This window comes from Eptatretus burgeri, chromosome 2 (assembly GCF_056783735.1).
Source record: "Eptatretus burgeri isolate ZD-2024b chromosome 2, Ebu_testis_v1, whole genome shotgun sequence".
Taxonomy (NCBI): domain Eukaryota; kingdom Metazoa; phylum Chordata; class Myxini; order Myxiniformes; family Myxinidae; genus Eptatretus; species Eptatretus burgeri.
The window spans coordinates 33820302-33843974 of NC_140962.1; the positions used below are offsets into that span (position 1 = coordinate 33820302).

Sequence of the window (23673 nt, forward strand, 5' to 3'; positions counted from 1 at the left end):
CTGCGACCCTTGGCTCACGGAATTATCCGGAGCGACGGCCTACAATTCCGGGGAGTCTGGTGGGAGACGACGCAAACCTCCCCCACCTAGTGGTCGTTCTCGCCACAGACTCCTGGCCCACGACAAAAAAATATATATTTATATATTATTACGGCCACGGGTACCGAGTGTATTATGAGGGGGTTAAGTCCCGTTTGTCCTCGGAAGAGCCGAACCTGGGGCCACCGCTCACAGTTAACTTCGTGATACGGTGGGTTGCTTTAGAACCGCGAACGCCAATCAGTTAACCACGAGTTCCAGTGTCCACCGTCTAATTTTGCCATTTATCCAGAGGTCACGTGGCTTTCTGAACGGGGAGCGTGCCCTCAGCAAAGCACCAATCTTATCTTGATGAGATCTTAATTAGGGCGGCCTAATTGATCTCGAGCAGAACCAGCATTAACGGTCCGAGCGTCACCCACCATCAGGAACCACCAGGAGCCACAACCCACGGACAGCTGATAGGAGCTGTGAGAAGCTGAGGTGCTGTGAGAAACTGTGAGGCTGCAAGGCCATCACCATCATCTAAACAGCTCACCAACCGTCTCATGACGAAGCAACCGTCTGACTGGAACCGAAAATAGCCGTTGCCCAGCTGTCATCAATTGACACAATCTGTCGCAAAACTCTCCAAACTGTAAAAACCTCAACCAGCTATCGCCAACTGACTGGACAAAAACGGACCTCTCGTCCTCTTTATTGGTGACCCGTCTGGGCGATGCCCCAAGCAGACTCCAGCCAAATCCACTCCACCCATTTGCGCATCGTTGCACGTGACAACCCGTCCGTCCCACGACCATACCTGGCCTACGATGCCATGTTTGTGGTGCTGGACAAATGGCAGAAAGTAGCCATTTGCCAGAATTACCGAGCGAAAACGTGAAGCGTTCATAAAACGTCAACAACAATTATCACCTCAATGTTCAGCCTGATACGAAAAAGAGCCAGTTCGCGTCCATGGAGCTGCTGAAAGGGGGTGTCAAACGTCGATGGAAAAAAGGTGGGTGTCAACGTCGATGGAAAGAGGTTGGTGTCGAGCCTCCGTTGGGCTAATGGCTATCTCACGTGCATGAATGTGTCTGTCGTAAAGAGAAAAAAAGGAGCTTTCCAAAAGAGAGGGAATCTAATCTTTACCCTTCTCAACGCATCAAAGTTACAATCCCACCAGACATGGGGATGGGTCTCTCCTGGACATGCATTTTGGGAAATAACTGTTTGAGGACCGAGATGTTTGTATGCATTTGTCGGATCAGATTCTGAAATCCGTAAATATATATATATATATATATATATATATATATATATATATATATATATATATATATATATATATATTACATGTATATACACTTCGTTTTGGGGCCGAGGCACATGCACATTTTTCCATGTTAATCAGGTCCAGATGGAGCATTATTCATCAGCCATTTCAATTTTTGTAACTTTTCAGCAGAATGCTTTTTCTGATTTTATCGCATTGCTGTGATCTGGTTTAAAAAAGAAAAGAGGTGTGATCATCTGCTATACTTACTGATTATATGGTCCCAAATGTTTTCTGAAAGATCAACTTAAAGCCTTTTGTAATGAAATCCATTTTTAACTCTTGCCATTCTGCATGACATTGTCACTCTAAAATCCCTTTTGTGGAATAAAAACTCTTTTGTAGAATTTTTTCCCCCTGTATAAATAATTATATGGGACCATCATGACTTTTTGTGTGTTCAACAGATTTGTGTTCTGAGCTTCTGAACGTTTTGTGTTGCATTCTGTAAATTGAAAACAACTTTGAGGCCATGTAGGGGGAAATAGGGGAGATAACGGATGGTTTGCTGTGGGTAAATAATCAGAGGAGGAGGATGGAAGCTGCTAAGAGCATGGGGAAGAAGGATGCGAGACATGAGGCGGTCGAGTGTGAGTCAGGAGGTTTTTGGAAAAATCTGGTGGGGGAAAAAAAATAGGTTCAACCACTTTTGCTTCGGTAGTATGTGGATGCCTTTTTTATAATACCACCGCTTGTCTTGATGAATGTGCTTAGGATACAGTTGACTTTCCTAAACCAGAAGCAACAGCTCTTTTTATATTTTACCAAATTGTTGGCCCCAAAAAGCCACAAATTTCCAGACCTTTATTGACCATTGAATAAATATTTTTGTAAGACAGTGCGTGTGATTTATTGAGAATCTTGTAGTGCACAAGATCATCCCATGCTGCTTTCGTTCAAGTAACCACGAAAGCTTTTCAAAATTTGTTCAGGAAATCAATCCTGATGGAAATTATTTAATCTCTCAAATTTGTTCGATTTCCAAGGTCAGGTATTTTTTTCCCCCTGCTGTTTTTGGTTTTTGCGACCGATATGGGAGATACAAATCCAAGCACCTGGCGAGCTTTTGGGGCCTTGTGCAAAATATTGGTTGAGCTGCCGGTAGAGGGAGCTTTGTGACGGTACAGAACGCTTCATTTCTTTCGGTTTTCGCACACTGCAGCCTCTTGAATATTTGTTTTGGTTTCAACTTTTTTGAGTGATCTGACTCCCATGCTAGCAATTGTGCACAAGGAAGTACAGACATAGGGAGAGGTTTCTTAACGCATAAAGTCCCCCGTGTCATGAACGTATTGATATTGACCGGCAACCGCTGATCCGAACCTCGTATTAGAATTGTCACATTCCCGAAAACCCAAGGATACATCACTATCCTTGTCCCTCCCCCACCTCCCGTCAATCCCTAACTATACAAATAAAGCAAGTGAAACATTCCCGCTTGACATGATGCAGATGCAACACAGACATCTCCAACTTGCAGACATCCCAACGGAATCGCACCTGGTTAATGTTCGGCTATCGACCATTCCTGTCAATATCCCTGTACCCCTCTATACCATTGCTTATAAGTACTTATCCAATGCCAGTTTAAATCTATCTGTTGTCCCTGCTGCTCCCACCTTCCCCAGAAGTCGTTTCCATACGTTGATAACTTGCAAATACAGAATGTTGCATGAAAAATTTCATCACTATGATGCCTATATTTTGCAGAATTTTTTTTTTTTTAAATTTCTTGATGCAATCTTCATTGCAGACAAATATCTGGTCTTTGGTGCAGTGTTTTACATTCACTTTCTTTCTCGGTTAGATTAAATGGCAATGATTAATTACCACTAACATCCTACCCTTTCACTGCAGTTAAGTTAAAATATCAGTGTCGGTCAGTGGGCTCGAACCACTAACCTTCAAGATTGAGTTTCAATAAGCTTTCTTCATGGTAAATCAGTGAGCGATGTTTCAGATTTGTCAACACAACCAAGGATATACAAAAATGTTATTTCGGGTTAGGGTTAGGGTTATGTACCAAGCTTATTGGATTATATCAGAACGCTGTTAGTGAGTTGAGAGATTTGTGCCATTAACATTAATCATGAGAATTAGATAAACATGTTGCAACCCAAATTCTTCTTTTTCCCCCCAAGCTGAGCCATGACCTCTTTGAGCTGATGTCCCAGCTGGCAGTCCATCAGACTGAGAATACTTCATCTTTGAGCAGCCCGACCAGGTGGTTCCTCCTCCTCCTCCTCCTCCTCCTCCTCCTCCTCACACCTCCAGCTCTCCTTCCTACATTTTCTTTGTTGATCCACACAACATTGCCGCACTCCCACAGATAACAGTATCACACATAACCTCCTGCAGTTTATTTTCCCATTTATTTTTACCCGTACTCCACATGAGAAAAACAATAACCGTGGATTATTCTTTCCGAACCTCCCCCACTCACCCCCATCCCCCCTTTAAAACTCCAAAGCCTCTGACAGTTGTTTGAAGCCTCACGCCATTTAAATTCCAAATCACTCCTTTCTCTCTTTTTTAAAAAAATTTATTTTGTGCATTTTTATCGGGAGCTTTTTTTTTGGCGGCGTCAAACGTAGTTGATTAGTTGACAGAACAAAAAGAAAATGATTGTTAAAAGTCTTGTCAATGGAGGAAATTTCTTAAAAACTAAAACATTTTGGTTGGGGGCATAATGCATTGACTTGGCATGGTTGAACTCGCTGGCATGATGCTTTATTGGTGATTATTTTTTTATTTCTTACCTTTCAGAAAAGCACCACCAAGGCCAGTCACATCACCCTGGACTCCTGCTGACTCTCCATCGAATATAGATCTTGAGGAGGGCAGAACATTGTCGTCTTCATCTCTTTCATCTTCGGAGCCGATGGAGAATTGTCCGATGCCGGAGGAACTCAAAAAAACTTCAAGCCAGGTGAGTTGTCGAATGGGCAGTGGATAAGACTGTTGAGAAGAGATTACATATCATGCTGAAGAGATACCCTCTTTGAGATGGTAACGGTATGCTCTCGACAGACATTCTGAACTTTTGTTTCTTATATACAGGTAAACATTTCTTTTTCAGGACTCTCCTTGTCACACTACTCTCATAGAGGAAGAAAACGGCCCTGGAGGCATCCCTCAGAGCCCGGTGGGTGACATGGGAGGGAAAACAGCCAGGAAGTGAGAAATTTGGAAGCTTAAGAGAGAACGTGGAGTCTCCATTTAACAGTTTAGAGCTCTTTTTTTGATGAGTTAACCTCGTATCAACATTGTCAACCAATTAGCTGCTAATTTACCTTTACCCTCTTAAGCTGCTCTAAATCCAATCGTCTCAATCCTCAACTTTTTGGATCTGTCTCTCTTGAGATTGGCAAGGGCCCCATTCAAACCAACTCATTGGCCTCTTGTCACTCGACTGTCGATCTAATTAAAATGGGAAATTAAAAATTAACAGCTGCTATCAATTTACCAGGTGGTGGTGACTGCGGCTGAGGGAGAGGGAGAAACAACAGCTGCTCTTATGGGAACCAAGATGCCATCGCCTGTGCACAGTCCCACCAAGCCTGTACCATCGGCTCTGGCATCTCCCACCAACAAGCAACCAACAGCAAACCCCAGACAGGCACCCAAGTGCCAGATTACTCCAAATGCATTTGAATCACCAAGCCCTGAGTTTAAGCCTGAAGCTTCATCCAAAGTGCCACATCCTTCTCCACTTCCTGCCTCAGCTGACTTTCCATCTCACACAGACTGCAGTCAATCTGAAAATTATGAAGTTGATATCACTCCAATCACAGAAATGATTGTTCATCCTGGATTTGGCCAGGAAACTGCACAGGTTATTGCATCAAGGCATACATCAAACATTTGCTCAGATTTGCTCACAAGCCCATGCCCCAGAAACAATAATGGCGCAACTACTTACACTGACCTTCCTTCTAATGCTGAGCAGGGAGCCAGCGGTCCCGGCGCCGAGCAGGGAGCCAGCCGTCCCGGCGCCGAGCAGGGAGCCAGCCGTCCCGGCGCTGAGCAGGGAGCCAGCGGTCCCGGCGCTGAGCAAGGAGCCAGCGGTCCCGGCGCTGAGCAAGGAGCCAGCGGTCCCGGCACCGAACAGGGAGCCAGCGGTCCTGGCACAGAGCAGGGAGCCAGCGGTCCTGCCGCAGAGCAGGAAGCCAGCGTTCCCAGTGTCGAGCAGGGAGCCAGCGGTCCTGGCGCCGAGCAGGAAGCCAGGGTTCTCGGCACCGAGCAGGGAGCCAGCAGTCCCGGCAAAGAGCAGGGAGTCAGTGCTCCCGGCAAAGAGCAGGGAGCCAGCGGTCCTGGCGCCGAGCAGGGAGCTAGCGGTCCCGGCAAAGAGCAGGGAGCCAGCGGTCCCGGTGCCGAGCAGGGAGCTAGCGGTCCCAGCAAAGAGCAGGGAGTCAGTGCTCCCGGCAAAGAGCAGGTAGCCAGCGGTCCTGGCGCCGAGCAGGGAGCTAGCGGTCCTGGCAAAGAGCAGGAAGCCAGCGGTCCCGGTGCCGAGCAGGGAGCTAGCGGTCCCAGCAAAGAGCAGGGAGCCAGCGGTCCCGGCACCGAGCAAGGAGCCAGCGTTCCCAAGTTACTTGAAATACACAATCCTACACAGAGAGCTAAGGATAAGGACCTCACGCCAACTACAAATAAGAATACAGATCTTCCTCCTGGTTTCTTGTACAAGGTGAGGAATTCCGACGGAACATTTGGTGCATGGTGAAGTGCAATCCCACAACACAACCAACAAAGTTCATATAATCCAGTGATAATTCCAATTTGTTGGATTGTAGTGTATTTTCTGAGGGTTTTTCCCTGAACATATTCCTTCCAGCAAAAGTACCCATCCTGAGTGACGGGAAAAGCAAGCAAAAGTACTTGTCCACAGTGATGGGGAAAGTTGAAGTTAATCCATCAATTTAAATTATTTCACGGACTTTAAAAAGGTTAATTGGGATGCACTTTTGGTTTCACTCAAAGCCAAAGTTCTGATCTACATATACCGCCCACCGCAAAATAGTGGTGAAATTTCAGGTGGCGGAGGATGGATTTGTCTCAAAAGAGGGCAAAATAAAGCTATTTTAAATTGTGTGTTACTCCATTAAGATCTGTATTAAATATACTTTATTCCAAATGTTCATGTTGATTTTAAAGATTACTGGAAGGGACAGTAAAGTGACTATATTGCATCAAGAAAAGTGAAATGAAAATGCAAACTAACCGATCAGCAGCTTCTAAAATGCAGCACAGGAAGCGGCCGCCATAAATTGGAGACAGACAAACGCACGGACAGACACCACCATTCGCAATACTAATTATGCAATACATATATGATTCCCGCAGATAATTACAGTGCCAATTGGTAGTTTTATTGGGTTTTTTTTAACTTTATTTATTTATTTATTTTTGCCTTTAAATTGGCCATGCCTCCTTCTACATGCACTTAGTTGATGTCATGCTCATAACAATCGGGATTGACTTACTGGGATGGTTTTGTCAATGGTCACTTAGGTTCTTGCACTATTTTGGAGAATTTTTTTTTCATCATTACCTCTACCACTGAAGGTGGACGGAGGTTATGTTTTCACCCCTGTTTGTCTGTCTGAGCAGGAAATCTCAAAAAGTTGTGAACGGATTCGGACGAAATTTGGTGGAGAGCTTGGGTGTGTGACAATGACGGAATTGATTCAATTTTGGTGAAGCTCCGGATACAATAATTTTTAAAAGTGATTCTCCATTAAGAGATGGGGCTAAAAACGATGCATCGTCAAAGAGTTGTGGATGGATTATGATAAAATTTGGTCAATGAGTGGGTAGTTGACAAGAACAAGCCGATTTCATTTTGGTGCAGGTCCAGGTCCTGATCCTGCCTGCCAATGGGATACAAAACGTAAACTGTTCAACCTGGCGGAGGTATGCGCTCTATCGAGTGTCGTTCTAGTTTCTCTTGATTTTATTCCCCAACCACATACGCAATATGTAAATGACCTATTTCACACCAAACAAGGCACCAACCTTCTATGTATAGACACAGCAATACCATGAATATTCCGTCAAATAATGCACATTGAATATCAAACACAAGTTTTGCTCTGCATGGGAGGATGGACTTTTTATATTTAAAAATTCTATATTTTTTGACTCAAGAACATTGATTTCTGATCTGCTTTTAAATACTTCTCTCAGGACTCCATAAAGACCTAAACATGACTCCAGTAGTCCTAAAGGTATGTCATTTTTATTTCAGGTGATTGCTGAGCATGAGTACGCTGCCACAGATAGCGATGAGTTGACTCTTCGGGAGGGTGATGTTATCCTAGTGGTGGCACCTCATTCACTAGAGGAGCAGGTAAGGTCATGGGGAAGTTGAGGGAAGGTCACAGCTTAGATCTGTGATGAACCCACCTTCATGGTTGTTTCTGAATGCTTTGTGCAGGATGATGGATGGCTTACAGGGGTAAAGAACGCTGATTGGCAAAAACATGGCACAACGCAAGGATTCGCTGGTGTTTTTCCCGAGAACTTTACAGAACGACTTCTGTGACTACCTGCCCTGGATTCTATTTGCCACTTACTGATTTGGACTTCAGTGCAATGCCTGAATCTAGGAACTGTTGGTTGACCACTGCTTTCTTTTTTAAAATATATTTTATTTTCTTTTGGAATGTTTACCGTGCAGGTCGTACAATGTAGGCCCAGAATGCAGTAAAATATGAAGGCCTTTAATGAAATTTTTGCTCTGTTTGAGTGTGTGTTTGCTTTTTTTTTTTTGCATGCTCAGTTAACTCCTACCAGCCAGCTAAAGCCATGTGCGTTGCTGTTCTCTACCCCAGAGGAATTTTTTTCTGATTAAAGAGTAAAAATGGAAACCTTCCAGTGCCCAATCCCATGGGTCATTTTTCTTGTGGCCACCCATGCAAATACTGACACCCAACTGTCCTCGCCAGCTGTGATCTTAAAAGTCAGTATTCTGAGACATCTTGGAATGGTATTTGTTTTATTTTGGGTTTCATTTTGCCTTCTTTCATATATTTGAGTCGTGACACTCCCAACATTTAATGCACTAGTACGTGCCCGTAAAAAAAATAAAAATAATAATAATAATAAATAAATAAATATTCAAACCGTGAGCAACAAACAACAACCACACAGGCCGTTTCTTCGCTCTCGCGTGCCCGTATGTGCGTGGCCCGGAGGTTCGCATATTATTCGCAGTTACGATTATTCGCAATTTAGTTTTAATACCCAATTATTCAATTAGCGCCAACGTATTTTACCTTTTCGCAACGTCGTGGCAAGGAAAAACAAAAAGAGAAGAGAAGAGAGAGAAAAAAAATTTACTTCCTGGTTTGGAGCATACCAGCACTCTGATGTTACCGAAATTTATACACCGTCTAATATGAAAACGATCATAACTTGGGGCATGGTGTTTATAAATGCGCATAAGAAATCGAGAAATTATGAGAATACACGAAGTCATAATTCTCTGAAAGCCCGTACGTTGTAACCCATAATGGGGAACTTGGCTGAGCTTCGCTTCCCAATTGGCCACGCCCACGCAACAATGTGTCTTGTCATTGGTTTGGTAAATAAATGGCCATAACTTGGGAAGCACTTGTCCGATTAATATCAAACCTTGAAAAGGCACATCCTCAGGTCCCCAGCAATATACCTGGCAAGTTTCAATTAGATCGGACCATTGGTTGTCGAGAAACAGCTGTCACAGACACACACAGACACACACACACACAGATTGCTGGAATTATAGATAGATTCGGGCTCCGTTGATCCATTAGACCAAATTTTCATTGTTTTTTTGGGGGGTGTTTTTGCTATTGAACAAAAACAATAGTTTTTTCAGCCTGGAAGCCTTGGAACCCAAATACTACTATTACTACTACTACTACTACTACTACTCATAACAATCTATCTATAATTCCAGCAATCTGTGTGTGTGTGTGTCTGTCTGTCTGTTTGTCTGTGACCGCCGTTTCTCGACGACCACCAGTCCGATCTGATTGAAACTTGCCAGGAATATTGCTGGGGACCCGCGGATGTGCCTTTTCAAGGTTTGATATTAATCGGACGAGCGGTTCCCAAGTTACGGCCATTTATCTGTCGACCAATATCTGTGAGAGAGGGGCGAGAGAGGAGGGGGGAGAGAGGAAGGGCGAGACGGGGGGGGGGAGAGAGGGGGCGAGAGAGAGGAGGGGAGAGAGTGGGGGCGAGAGAGGGCTGCACATACTGGCACTCACCTACGGGCACGCACCTACTGGCCCGCACTAGTAATAATAATAAGTAGAGGTGTTTCGGGGTCTTGGTGATCTTAAGGGTGTTCAAAGGACAAAGGGGTCTCAGCAGTCCGAGGGTCGAAAGGTACATTCCAATAGTACGTAATTAATAGATGTACATAATTAATAGACACAAAAAACGATGACACACACAACTCATCTATTTATAGTAAATGCAGGCTCTGAAGTCTGGATGCACCACCTGACCCAACTCATCAATTGGAGGACTTTTTGCATCGCATGCAACACAACATGTGGAGACATCAGTGTACTTTTACAAGATTTACAGGGATGTATATATATATATATATATATATATATATATATATATATATATATATATATATATATATATATATATATATATATATATAATTAGACAATTGATAATACAACACAGTACTGTATATGTAATCCCCATATCATGAACTGTGTTCAGATAGGAATACCAAACAATCTAACTCATAAAAGGAAAGATTGTGCTTATTTTTAATTAAATAATAAAAAAAAACCTCTCTGAGTAATCTATGGCATTGTGAGGGAATTCTGAAGTTGTACAGTTCCAGATTCTGAAAACAGAAACAACAGATCGAGAACTATGAGCTTTCTCTGCTGGTGTAAGCAAATGATGTGAGTAGCTATCCTGTGGTTGACTTGAACATGCCGTGGCACGCGCAGGCAAGGGGAGTTGTTGGCCATTTTGTCGTTGTTTGTGAAGCAACGGATCTTGTAAAGGCAAAGTTTTCCTTTCAACCTACTCTTTTCTGTTTTTTTTTTTTTTTACTTGTATGATATGCTAAAATAACAATGCGATAGAGCTTGTTATAAGAAGTTGCTGGAGCTTGTAGAAGGAAGAGCTCGGCCTGCTGGGAAACAAAAATCCTCAGGGTGTATTTACAGCCATTAAATTATGTAGTGAGGCTTTTGGGATCTTCTACTGCCACTGAGTTGCCAGCCATTGGTTCATAATTTGTGTGGGAGAAATCTAACAAAAAGCTCCCCCACCAACCCCGCTTTTCACTGTATAGATGTATAATCTTGTAATCACTGTCAAAACTGCTTTTGAGCACAAAGGTCCCACATTGAGCAAAGTTTAGGCCCTTTATGCATATATCTTGATCAAAGTCCAACTCTCACAGAGTTCAGCTAATGGGTGAGCCAGCCTGTCTCAGTGAGGCATCATTAGACTTGAGCCCGCATTTGCTCTGCACGACATTCTGCTGGGAAGGTCTCAAATTCCATTTGAAAGAAAATTCAATTTTTTTTTTTAATTAAAAAAAAAAACTTCCCCCCCCCCCTCGCCCCCATTTCTTTTGCACATGAAAGTCAATCGCTTCGGTTGAGTTTTGATACTTCCCGAGGGGAGTATCGATATCTTGTGTGCACTGTTTGTCCTAATCTTGTGAAGATTCCACTTCAGCTAAAACATCAGGGCTGAGTTATTGTGACAAAAACTGCAGATAATTGTGAGCAATCCACAACTACATTGTGTTCTTGTTTGATTACTTGTCCTGTGCAGTTAATTTTATAATGCTATAACAGTTTACACAGAGGTTATTCTGTAGGACATGCTGTAGCGCGAGACGCCAGTATTGTGTCGCATGTTATGCATTGCCCATAATACATAGATAGCTTCTCAGACATTCGCCTTGGGCAAATCCTCAGTCGAGGTACTTTATGTATCTTGGCAGTGCTTGAAAGCCAAGACCTTTGAGCGAGGGAAGTCATGCCGGATTGGTCCTCCGGTGCCTTTAATGAACGTTGTTGTCCAGCGCTCTGGTGCCGAGGTGCTGGCTAGTGGCCAGTTGAGAGGTAATGGCAGACAGTGCTGATTGCCAACCAGGAGAGAGATTTGCAAATTAGGTGCTGTATTTGAGTGCCCATCTACAGCAGCAAATCGTTTATTTTCTGGCTCTTGTCTCCATATGTCAATGTCATTGTAGCCTCTCGTGCCTCAAACGACATCTCCCACTCTCTACAAGTTAAGATATTAAGATAACGTGTGTGTGTTTTTACCATTTGGATGATATTATCGAATTAATATTAAGCTGCAGTCAGTGTGATCTTTCCTAAAAATGTTTGATTTTTATTTTTTATTTTTTTTTTTTCAAGTGGGACTGTTGTGCTGTTTCAAGTGGAATTGAAACAGCTGTTGACAATTTGTTGTTGCTTTTGTAATTGCCGGTCATGTAAACCCTTCTTTGAGGTTGTGACTTCACAATTCCAGTCTGAACACATCTCTCTTGGCCTCTCCCTCTGGTTTTTTTTTTTTTTCTTTTTTCCCCCGGGGCTGCAAAATGGCTTGCCAAATTACCAGGCGTCCAGCCAATTACCATCGCCATGGTGGTCGCTTCGTTCTCCTTTCCAGGAAACTTTGGTTTATAATGGAGCACCACTATTGCTCAATTTATTTCCTTTGAGTTTTTTTAATAACATTTTCAAGTCGATGTGCGCCAGGCATATTCACGATGAATATTGGGATAATGACAACGGATTTCTGCATTGGTAAGAGTTTAAGTCTGTCGTAAAAGACAAATGCTGCGGACATCATTTGATTGCAAAAACACTATGAATGGCACATTTTCAATTTAGAGAGCATATGAACCAACACGCTTAGTTACCTGATGAAAATAGGGTTGTTTAGACTTTCGTGAAACGTCAAGAAGATTGTTGTTTACAGCTTATTTTAGCAAAAAAAATGTAATTGGGAGTGCAATATGGCAGTGATGGACCAACTAGCTGAAACACTCAGACCTTTCTCGGTGCTAATCTATCTCTTGATACCCTACAAAACAGATATGATGTGTCTTTTCCGATTGATAAAGTAAGTAATTTTGCAATTAAAAGTCGAAATCTTCTTCATCACACTTAGCCATGATGCCACACTCAGCGGCGAATAATTTTTTGATTTTCAACAAACATGCTGAGTCGATGTGTCCTTGGTGCTTGTATAGCAATACAAACCGAGATGGGTTTCACACTACACTAATGGTGGAAAGACCCAAAATTTGCCAGAAATTGGACTAGGTTTGTCCAAAATACCCGTGTGGATCAGGCCGACAAAATATTTGTCTTTGTGCTCGGAACATTTTACAGAGCACGTTATGAAACAACGAAGATGGCTAGATGTTGTGGCTATCCCCCATGATTGAGAGAGGATGCCATCCTCACGATTAAATGAAAGAAACAGCCGTCGCTCAAAACTGTAACACCATCTCGACCCAGCTACCGGCATATGTAAACGGGCAACCGCTTCCCCTCTCCACCATCCCCCCCACAATCTCTCATCAACCATCACCCCCACAATATCCACCACTACCACCTCCTCTACCCCCTAGCACCGCTCCCCCTTCCACTGGAGAATGACATTGACACGGCATGAACATGGCACAACCACAGACACAAACTAGAATATAACGACATGCGGAAGAGCACGTATCTCTGCCACATAATTGCTGATCCATGAGAACATATCGGGCCCAATACATTTTTGAAACATCATGCAATGCAGGACTTTTTTGGCCCTATTTCTCAATGGTGAAGAATCACTTTAAATATTCCAGTGGTTGGATCCGGATCCGGATATTCACCAAAATCTAATCAGTTCGCCCTTGTCACACGCTGAACTTGTCCATACAATTTCATCCGGATCCGTCCACAACTTTTTGAGATATCTTCTACACAAACAGACAGAAAGGGGTGAAAACATAACCTCCTTCACCTTCGGTGGCAGAGGTAATAACGTCCTGGTTGTTGTTCGTCTTTCGGCTGCTCCCGTTAGGGGTCGCCACAGCCGATCATCCGTGATGATCCGCATCCTGATTTGGCATAGGTTTTACGCCGGATGCCCTTCCTGACGCAACCCTGGTCGTCTCTTACGACACAGGGATAAGGATTGGGTTTCACCATGATTCCGGGCTGCCCCACACCCTCTCATAGCGTGGCCCAGCGCAGAGCTCCCGTCCTCAAGCGATCCTCCAACCCAAGCCTCCGAGTAGCCGGATTACAGGTGCACGCTACTACGCCCGGTGGAGGTAATAACGTCTTGGGAAAGTATGAAATGGGACAGTCACACAACATACACAAGACACCTGGTCAGTCTGCGACTTGGGACAAAGCATTTGTCTCCCATTTTGTCCGTGGTGTCCGAGTGTGCTTGGGCAGTGTCCATGCTGTGTCGCGCTGTGTCCATGCCGGAGTAATATAACTGATTAATGAATTAATATAAAATTCCTTATAAACCGACAATTGAGTGGAAAAACAAAACTACGAATCTATAGTGAACATGCGACCGGTGTTTTCATCTTCACGAACAACTCCATTGTTGCCATCTGCGTCTGAATCGCTCGCATCAGGCTAGAAACGATACGGCTCCATAATTCTACCGAAAGTGCTTCCATCACTAATTTTCTCTCCAAGAGTTTCTTCAAAATCCCACTGATCAGTTTCATCATACTGAGAACCTTCAGAGATGCTCATGACGGTGAAATCAGAATGAGAACCCGAGCTCGAAATACTCTTGTTTCTCTATACAAGCTGCCATTTGGATCAAGGTGGATTTGGAGTGTGACGTCAATGGCAAAAATCGAAAATTGACGCTCGGGCTCTTTTGGGCACTTTGTGATTGGCAAAAAAAAAAAATTGAATTTTTTTTTCCCCTTCAGGTTCGACCATGATTGATGATTTTCAATGTTTTTCAGGAAAAAAAAAATTATGGTTGGGTTCCCCTTTAAGGTCGTACTGGTACAGGATCCTGTGAGCACTCCTTGCACTGTGTAGTTCCACAAATTCTGTGAACCGTTTGTATATTAATTTCCATTCTACTCATAATAAGGAAAGTAGCTATTTACATGAAATTGGTTCGATATTTAAAAAACAGGACCACTGGACCTGCAGCTTATCTCGGCCCCGGCCTAATGCTGTAGCCCAAATTTGGTAGCATTCTGACTGTCGGGTCTGGAGTCTGGAGAAGAAGGTTTTTGAGATAATTTATGTGATTTTTTCCCAAATATTTACTAAGTCCGCCATTTTGACACACTTCCGGTCACGTGATCGGCATGACCTCCACAATTTAGCATCACTACCCCGTCCGAGTGTTGTAACCCAAATTTGGAAGCATTCTGACCGGTGGGTCTGGAGAAGAATGTTTTTGAAGGAATTTACCCAGTCGGCCATTTTGATCTACTCAAGGCCACGTGACCGGAACAAGCTTTGCAATCCCTGTTACCAGTCAGGAGAGGAACGATGCTGCAAAGTTTCAGCCGGATCGGCTCAGCGGTTTTGCCGGAGAAGTCGAAATCGGACACGGACGGACAGCGTGCGCTCATCATTTCCCAACAACCTTTTTTCAAATGTGAAAATGTTCTGTGTTAGCTGGGATCACGTTGGAATGAGGAAACGTGGAGTTGCAACCCAAAATCTGCTTCAAAACCTAAAAAAATTTACTGAACCAAATCCAACTGAATTTTGCATGTTGCTGTGGGGTATCAAGTATGGTTTCTGTCTTGGGAGCATATCTGGAGGAGGTGGGAAGTTCAGGGTGGGGGGGGGGGAAACCCCAGTTTTGTCTATGTGAATGTATTGAATATCGCCACTTAGTGGAAGGCAGTATCATAAATTATCTTGTGTCATAAAATATACAATTCACCTGCAGTAATAGTTGAAACAACTTCAAAATGCATTACAGTGATGTTGAAATCTGAGTGACAATAATTCAAAATTTTCAAAATGTTTCATCTCATTCATTTTAAGCGGAGGTTCAAACAAAAGCACCCAACAATAAACTTCACTGCAAATCGGAAGTGATTTTTTTTTCTCCTTGCCATATACAAGCAACAAGGTTAGCTGACAAAGGTGATGTTTGCTGACTTCCAATCATATTGAAGATGATCTCGGGCAAATGATAGGACGAATCAAGCAGAATGTTTGTGAAGTACAACATGCTATCTTTTGATTAAACCCATCAGTGAAGTGACGAGTAGGCGCACCTTATATGTAATACAGTACTGTACAAAAGTTTGGGGTATTTCCACTTTTATGGTGCTTTTTCTCATTACATTAGAAGTGTGCAATTTCGGAAGATAATTCAATCTCTTTTCAGGTCAATTTAATATCACAGTTATCTTTAAGTACACGAGCAAATACCACCCGTTGCTTCGCTGATGGGAATATTATGATAAAGTGGGGGAGAGAGAGACAGAGAGAGGGTGGGAGAGAGATAGAGGTGGCAGATATGTATATCAGGAGTAGCAAATTGGCGTTTGCAGTTTCTCCATATGTGCACAAACACAAACCTTCCATTTATTTATTTTTCTTCCTCGGAGTTCCTGAATCCAACGTCATTGGTTTCATTGAAATCTGTTAATCCGTTCACAAGTTATAGCATGATAAACAGACAGTTAGACAGATGTCTTATTTTATAATATAGATGTACTATAATGTGTGTGTGTGTGTGTGTGTGTGTGTGTGTGTGTGTGTGTGTGTGTGTGTGTGTGTGTGTGTGTGTGTGTGTGACCATTTTACTCAGAGATGGCCAAATGGGTCTTGATCAAACTTTCAGAGGTTCATTAGTGTGTTCCGGGGAATGTTTTAGGCCAAAAAATGTTGCTTTTTTTAAAGTCGCTTTATAACGCCTGAGCCTTTGTAGCTACATGACAGGTAATATTAAATGATCCCCAACCCCATTCCTTAGTGGGTGTAGGGAATTGTTTTTGCCCCCCACAAAAAAATTATCGATAAAAAATTGATTTCTTCAAAATGCCAACAGGATTAGAATATCACCGGGCAATGTCGAGTACCCCTGCGAGTATGTACATAATAGAAAAGGTTTTATTTTTGATTTTCATATCATCTATCTATCTATCTCTCTATAATTCCAGCAATCTGTGTGTGTGTGTGTGTGTGTGTGTGTGTGTGTGTGTGTGTGTGTGTGTGTGTGTGTGTGTGTGTTTCTGTGTGTCTGTGACCACTGTTTCTCGACAACCACTGGTCTGATCTAATTGAAACTTGCCAGGTATATTGCTGGGGACCTGTGGATGTGCCTTTTCAAGGTTTGATATTAATCAGACAAGTGCTTCCCAAGTTATGGCCATTTATTTACCAACCAATGACAGGACACATTGCTGCGGCCATTTATTTACCAACCAATGACAGAACACGTTGCTGCGTTGGTTTGGCCGATGGGGCAGAGAACCTCAGCCGCGTTCGCCATTTGGGTTTTTTCTCTTCTCTTCTCGTTTTTCCTTGCGAAAAGGCAAAATACGTTGGCGCTAATTGAATAATTGGCCATTAAAACTAATAATTTATCAAAACGTTGGCAGATCCAGCAGCTTCCGCATTCTTGCCCTGGACGAGGAAACAAAGAAGCGCTGTTACCTCAGCAACGTTGTTTATGAAGACGTGCAAACGAGATAAAGGTGTGTACATGGAGACAATTTTTATTATCATTTATTTATTGAAGAAAAATTGCTCCGAAAATAATTTATCAAAAAAAGTGCACAACTTTTTTTTGTTTCCAATTGTCAAAATGGTGTGGCCTTTGGAAGTGTTAAGGAATTCAGCTCTACTCAACATGCTTGCCAACGAAATACATCTCAATTTGGTGGTATGCTTTGCAAGCTATTTTTTTTAAAACTATTTTCAAACAAAAACAATTCGAACATGGAATACCTAATGACACTCTACTTTCAGGTCTCCTACAAATCCTACCCTGTCGCCTCACCGTGACATAGGAGTGGCAATGGTCAATGGCGGCGAATGTCATGGCGAGCAAAGACAGGGATGTAAACTTGATTTTAATTTGGATTTTAATTAACTCTGTGTGTGTAAGTATCACAGCATTTGTTACTTCAATGAAAGCGATAATTCGTGTCGAATGATGTGAACATTCCGTACGGGCACACACTACTTCTGGATAGTGATGACTAACGTCTTACTGTATTCTAATAATTTCTCGATTGCTTATGCGCATTGATAGATAAACACAATGACCCAATCCAGTCGTCGTTTACGAGAGCGAAGGAACGGCCTGTGTGGTTGTTTGAAAGGTTTTAAAAAAAAATATTTGCACGTACGGCCACGCACGTATGGGCACGCAAAAGCGAAGGAACGGCCTGTGTGGTTGTTGTTTCTGGCACGCGGTTTGAAAGTTTTTTGTTTTTTTTCGCATGTACGGGCACATACGAGTATATTATAATGTGTCCACTTACCACAAAGAAAATATGCAGGAAACGGTTTATGGATTTTTGTACAACAAATAATCATCAATTATTGAAGTAATTAACATGAGTTGCATTTATGCAAATTACAAGAAACCACAATAGAAGTTGCAAATTAGTGAATATGTGAAATTAGCTTTCATCAGTTGTTCCTTTGTTCAAAGTCTACAAGTGGGTTCAGGATGGCGCTAAGGAAGCAACTTTCAACAGAATAGCGTATGATGATCCAAATTATGCTCGGAGGGGGGAAGGAAATAACACTATGATGAAAATAGCAGAAAAACTGAAGATCTACAATGGTGAGGTACAGTTTGCTTTGTGTGAAATAAACTGGCTTGTTACAAGAAAAGAAAGGGGTGGGAATGCCCAAAGGAACCCCTACCCCTCCCCCTCCCACAAAGCAAGACAACCACTTGAAGTTCCGCAGCTTACATGACAGAAGAAAATTAATTCAGCAGCTGACAGATGAAATGAGAGCAGGACTGAACATTAACATCTCATCCAGCACTGAATATGCACCGAGACCACAGAATAAGGTGAAAAGACTGAACTTTGCAAGGCAACACCAAGATTGGGTGACCGAACAATGGAATTGGCTACCTTGGTGTGATGAGGATGTGTGAACATTGTGGATCGAAGAGACACCCGTTCATGACTCTCCGTGGGGTGTGTGTGTGTGTGTGTGTGTGTGTGTGTGTGTGTGTGTGTGTGTGTGTGTGTGTGTGTGTGTGTGTGTGTGTGTGTGCGCCTGCGTTCGTATGCTGAAGACCTGGAGAACGTCACGACATGCAATGATTGCAGCCTATTGTTAAAAACGGCTGATGCTCTATCTGTGACTGTGATTGTAGCTCAACTTTTGTTGTCAGAAAATTTGTTAAAATCAAACTTCTTTCATACGCAGCACAAGGTTGCAGGGTAGGATCATTGACTGAGTGAGTGGCTGTGCTGCTGATGCAATGCAATCTGTAGGTTATGGCAGGAATTTGGAATTTGGCCAGGGTGCCAGTGATAGCTTGCTGACTCTTCGTGAAGGACACTGTGGGATCCTTTAACGTCCACTAACAAATGCTAGCACATGGGTCACCCGGCTCAGCAACCATTCAAGGAACAGTACACACATGGATGAATCACCCACCCTGCCTGTGAAACACTCGGATGACACTTTATAGCTGGGTCGGTGTTCATACCCAGGCTAACAGCTTAGAGGTGAGTGTGCGTACCTCCAGGCCGTCCTGCCAGCCCGTTAAAACCATTGGGGCGCCAACAAAAGAGAAGTACAGGGTGGGCAAGAAAACATGCAAATTGAAAAGCGGGGTTAAGTTATTGGTTCACGTCTGTCTGTCTCTCTGTCTGTCTGTCCGTCCATCCATCTACAAACATCAGTTTTGATTGAGGAACAACTTGAGTTCAATTGAGTGTTGAATTTTGAATGAATTTTGAACACAAATCAGACCATGAATTGGAAAGTGAACCTGTAGTTTCGCAGTACTTTGCCCCTGAATTTGTCCCGTTTGCACATGCGCACACAGGAGTGATATTTTTTTTTCCTCTGTCTACCTATCTGGCAGTCAAACAAAATTTAAAATCTTTCCAAACAGGAAAGTTACTGTTCTAAAAGGACGTCATAAAGGACACAAACAAGAGGCATGAAGAATGAATGTAACATTACAGATAGAATGGTGTAACAGCCACTGCGGCAACAGCGGTAAACTTCAATCTTTTTTTTAGATCCTCGTGGAGGATCTCTAAGTCTTACTCACGTTGTTGTTCTTGTGGACTTTTTTGTTTCACAGCCTACAGTTTTCATCGAAACTTCCTGAAACTTGGCATATATATGTAAAAATACCCTGCGCAGACAGTAACCATCTCCGATTTTGAAAATTCCTCCTAGAAAAAAAAGTTATGACTTCAAAATATCTCCGCTAATGGAAATCGCCAAAAAAAATTATCTCGGAAACTAGGCCAGCTTTTTAAAATTCTGTTTGCGGGAATCAAACAGGGCATTAGCAGAGATGAATTACCGCACGTATGATACATCACTATGACGTCATATCAATTCTTATGACGTCATTCCTATTTTTTGACATTTTTTGTTTTTTGTTTCATTTGTTTCACAGCCCACAGTTTTCATCGAAACTTCCTGAAACTTGGCATATATATGTAAAAATACCCTGTGCAGACAGTTACCATCTCGGATTTTGAAAATTCCTCCCAGAAAAAAAGTTATGACGTCAAAATTTCTCCGCTAATGGAAATCGCCTAAAAAATTATCTCCGAAACTCGGCAAGCTTTTTGAATTCTGTTTGTGGGAATCGAACAGGGCATTGGCAGAGATGAATTACCGCAGACATGATACATCACTATGACGTCATATCAATTTTTATGATGTCATTCCTATTTTTTGACATTTTTTGTTTATTTGTTTCATTTGTTTTACAGCCTACAGTTTTCATCGAAACTTCCTGAAACTTTGCGTATATATGTAAAAATACCCTGCGCAGACGGTAACCATCTCGGATTTTGAAAATTCCTCCTAGAAAAAAAGTTATGACGTCAAAATATCTCCGCTAATGAAAATCGCCTAAAAAATTATCTCCGAAACTAGGCAAGCTTTTTGAATTCTGTTTGTGGGAATCGAACAGGGCATTGGCAGAGATGAATTACCGCACATATGATACATCACAATGCCGTCATATCAATTTTTATGATGTCATTCCTATTTTTTGACTTTTTTTTTTGTTTCATTTGTTTCACAGCCTACAGTTTTCATCGAAACTTCCTGAAACTTGGCATATACATGTAAAAATACCCTGCGCAGACAGTAACCATCTCCGATTTTGGAAATTCTTCCTCGAAAAAAAGTTGACGTCATAATATCGCCGCTAATGGAAATCCCCTATACCATTATCTCCAAAACTCGGCAAGCTGTTTGAATTTTGTTTGAGGGAATAAAGCCGGGCATTAGCACAGATAATTTATCTCAAACCTGATACATCACAATGACGTCATATTCATTTTTTATGACGTCATCGTTAAGAGGAAGGATCTTAGCTCATTTGAGCTTGTTTTTTTACAACCTTTAAAATCACTATTTTGTTTCAATTGAATCATATACTTGAACACTGCACGCGGTACGCAGTTTGTTTCACAAGTATTTATACAAGGCTGTCAATTTACAATAATGACCACGTGTGACTATTAACATCACTGATAAATTATAATTTGATGAATTTGCCCTAAAGTATGAATGTCATAAGAATCATCAAAACCTTTTCACAGTTTCATAAAATATGTTTTGAACAAACAGCAACTGAAATGTTGTTACGACGGTACATCACCAAGGCCAACTGCACGGTTTCAACCTCAAACTCGTACATTAATTAAAAGATGAGAATGGGAAACTGTGAAGTGTGTTTACAAAGGCTTCTCACTAATCTACCTGATCCACAAACATTGACCTTCCTTCACGCGTTGCTCCAAAATGCAGCTTTGAATTATTTCCTTGATTTTCCAAAGTGAGATACTTCAACTAGAAATTAAAACTAAACTGTGACTTGCAATGCAGCTTTCACCTGTGAAACCCTTCTTCCATGCCAAGATTTCAACTGTGACGTCACCTCAACAACTATGACGTATGACACAATGCTTAAAGTAAGTGAAGAAAACGATATTGCATGTATTGTTGTACTTTTTTTACAATCACTTTTTGTTACAAAAAACCTACGTGATCACTTACGATGTGTAAAATGTGTAAGTTGAATTTATAAAAATTTGGATTTTTTTTTTAACCCCTTAACGGCCACAATTATTCCCACCTCGTGGGCTTGGCCGGGAAAGATTTTGGCCCAAGTCTTTCACGGACCAGCCCGGGAAAGATTTTGGCCCAAGTCTTTCACGGACCAGCTGGTCCAGTGTGATGTTCGACCAGGTAGGTTAGAGCAGTCATTTTGAATTTGTTCGTGGTGCTGGTGATACACAGATTCATGGTGACACCGTGGGATCTTTGCTGGCTGATGAGACATCCGGCTTAACGTCCGTCCGAGGGACAGCACGCACAATGATGCCTCACCTTGCCTGTGAAACACCAGGGTGACAGTTTATAGGTGGGTCGGGATTCGAACCCAGGTTGGACAGCTCAGAGGTGAGCGTACATACTTCAAGGCTATCCTGCCTGTTTAGAGGAATGTGGATATTATACATTAAGTTCACAGTCATTGTATAATTAGTATACAGTAATATTGTTACGGATCTGGAAGCCATTTGCACACAGACTGTCAGCAGTCCCTGTAGCTCAGTAATGTCGATAAGTTTGTATTTATAGTTGGAATCCATCCCCTATTTCTAATGGGAATTTCGTGTGTGCGCTACGAGTTATTTTTTAGTTAGGTTTTTTAGTATTATTATTATTATTATTATTATTACAACAACAACAACAACAACAACAACAACAACAACAACAACAACAACAACAATGGCACCGTCCCTCACTCAACCCGATTACCATTGCCCACGTGTTTTTGGCTGAAGACGTGGGCGGAGCCTCCATCGCCTCAGATCCGACTCCATCCCAGAAAGGTGGGAGTTGCCCCGCCTACCGTGGGCCTGTCCAATGAGGGACGGCCAGCGGATCGCGCGATGGAACCGTCCAATCAGGAGGCAAGTGGGAGGAAAAAGAAACCGGTCCCACCTCAAGAGAATAGAGAGTGATCGTGGCGACTGCTGGGCATCTGCAGTCTTGGTGGCGATTGGCTTCGTCTGCGGTCGTGGTGGCTTGGTCTCGTTCGCGGGCCGTGGACTTCGGGTCGTGGGTTCGAGTCCCACCGTGGTGGTTTGGAGTCGGTGTGACCGCACAAGGTGGGAAGGTACCCCGGTCCGGCTCTACCGAATAAAGTTCCACGGGGTCCAGTTTCGTGTGTCCGTGTGTGTGTCCGTGTGTGTGTGTCCGTGTGTGTGTGTCCGTGTGTGTGTGTCCGTGTGTGTCCGTGTGTGTGTCCGTGTGTGTGTGTCCGTGTGTGTGTGTGTCCATGTGTGTGTGTGTCCGTGGGCCCCGTCTGTAAGTAGAATCGTTAAGTGCCTTGTTCATTGTACATTACATTTCTTTATTGGGATAACTCTACTCTGTCTCCCTTCCCGATTATTGCCAATTGTAAAATAAATCCCCGTGTTAAATGTTCCAGTTCATTGTTCGTGTTTTCTCTCATTCGCCGAGCAAGGTGCGTATTGAGAAATAGTAATGCCGTTCAGGCCGGTAAGTTGTCATTTGGTCCAGCGCGGCTTTGGTAACTTCCGCTTGGTTACGCTGGATCCGAGTCGGTGATAGCGACTCGGTTCGGACAAAGTCCGCCGAGGGTGTGGTTTTCCCCGGAAGTTGGATGGCGTGAGTACTTAGGAAAATTGGAATTGGACAAGTGGACCCTACCTCATGCTGTCAACATATTGGCGACCACGGTCCTCGAAGTGACCCGTGACCTTTCGGAGTTGTCCGAGAGTCACCTCCTAAATTCCGGGTTTTCGGTGGGAGACTACTCTACTGCTCCACCAAGTGGTCGTTTATCTCCGCCGAACCCTGGCCCACAACAATATATCCCATGCCAACCGTGGTTTCCATGTATCTTCAATTTCTATGCATCCACATTTCCCATATAGCCACGGTTTCCAGGTATATGCGGTTTCCATGTATCCGCGGTTTCCATGCATCCGCGGTTTCCATGCATCCGCGGTTTCCATGCATCCGCGGTTTCCATGCATCCGCGGTTTCCATGCATCCGCGGTTTCCATGCATCCGCGGTTTCCATGCATCCGCGGTTTC

At 42.9% G+C, this 23673-nt stretch overlaps 1 protein-coding gene across 2 annotated transcripts in view; it reads left to right on the plus strand.

The window, feature by feature from the left end:
* The window catches only part of LOC147031776 (uncharacterized), a 40721-nt gene extending 32495 nt beyond the window's left edge, over window positions 1–8226 (plus strand). For both annotated transcript variants that reach the window (XM_085867339.1, XM_085867347.1), the window contains exons 9-14: window positions 3499–3581; window positions 4124–4286; window positions 4437–4502; window positions 4827–6044; window positions 7605–7706; window positions 7794–8226. In XM_085867339.1, coding sequence (XP_085723465.1) covers window positions 3499–3581; window positions 4124–4286; window positions 4437–4502; window positions 4827–6044; window positions 7605–7706; window positions 7794–7901 — 1740 coding nt within the window. In that variant the 3' untranslated portion in view covers window positions 7902–8226. The remainder of the gene's footprint in view (window positions 1–3498; window positions 3582–4123; window positions 4287–4436; window positions 4503–4826; window positions 6045–7604; window positions 7707–7793) is intronic.
* The last annotated feature ends 15447 nt before the right edge of the window (window positions 8227–23673 follow it).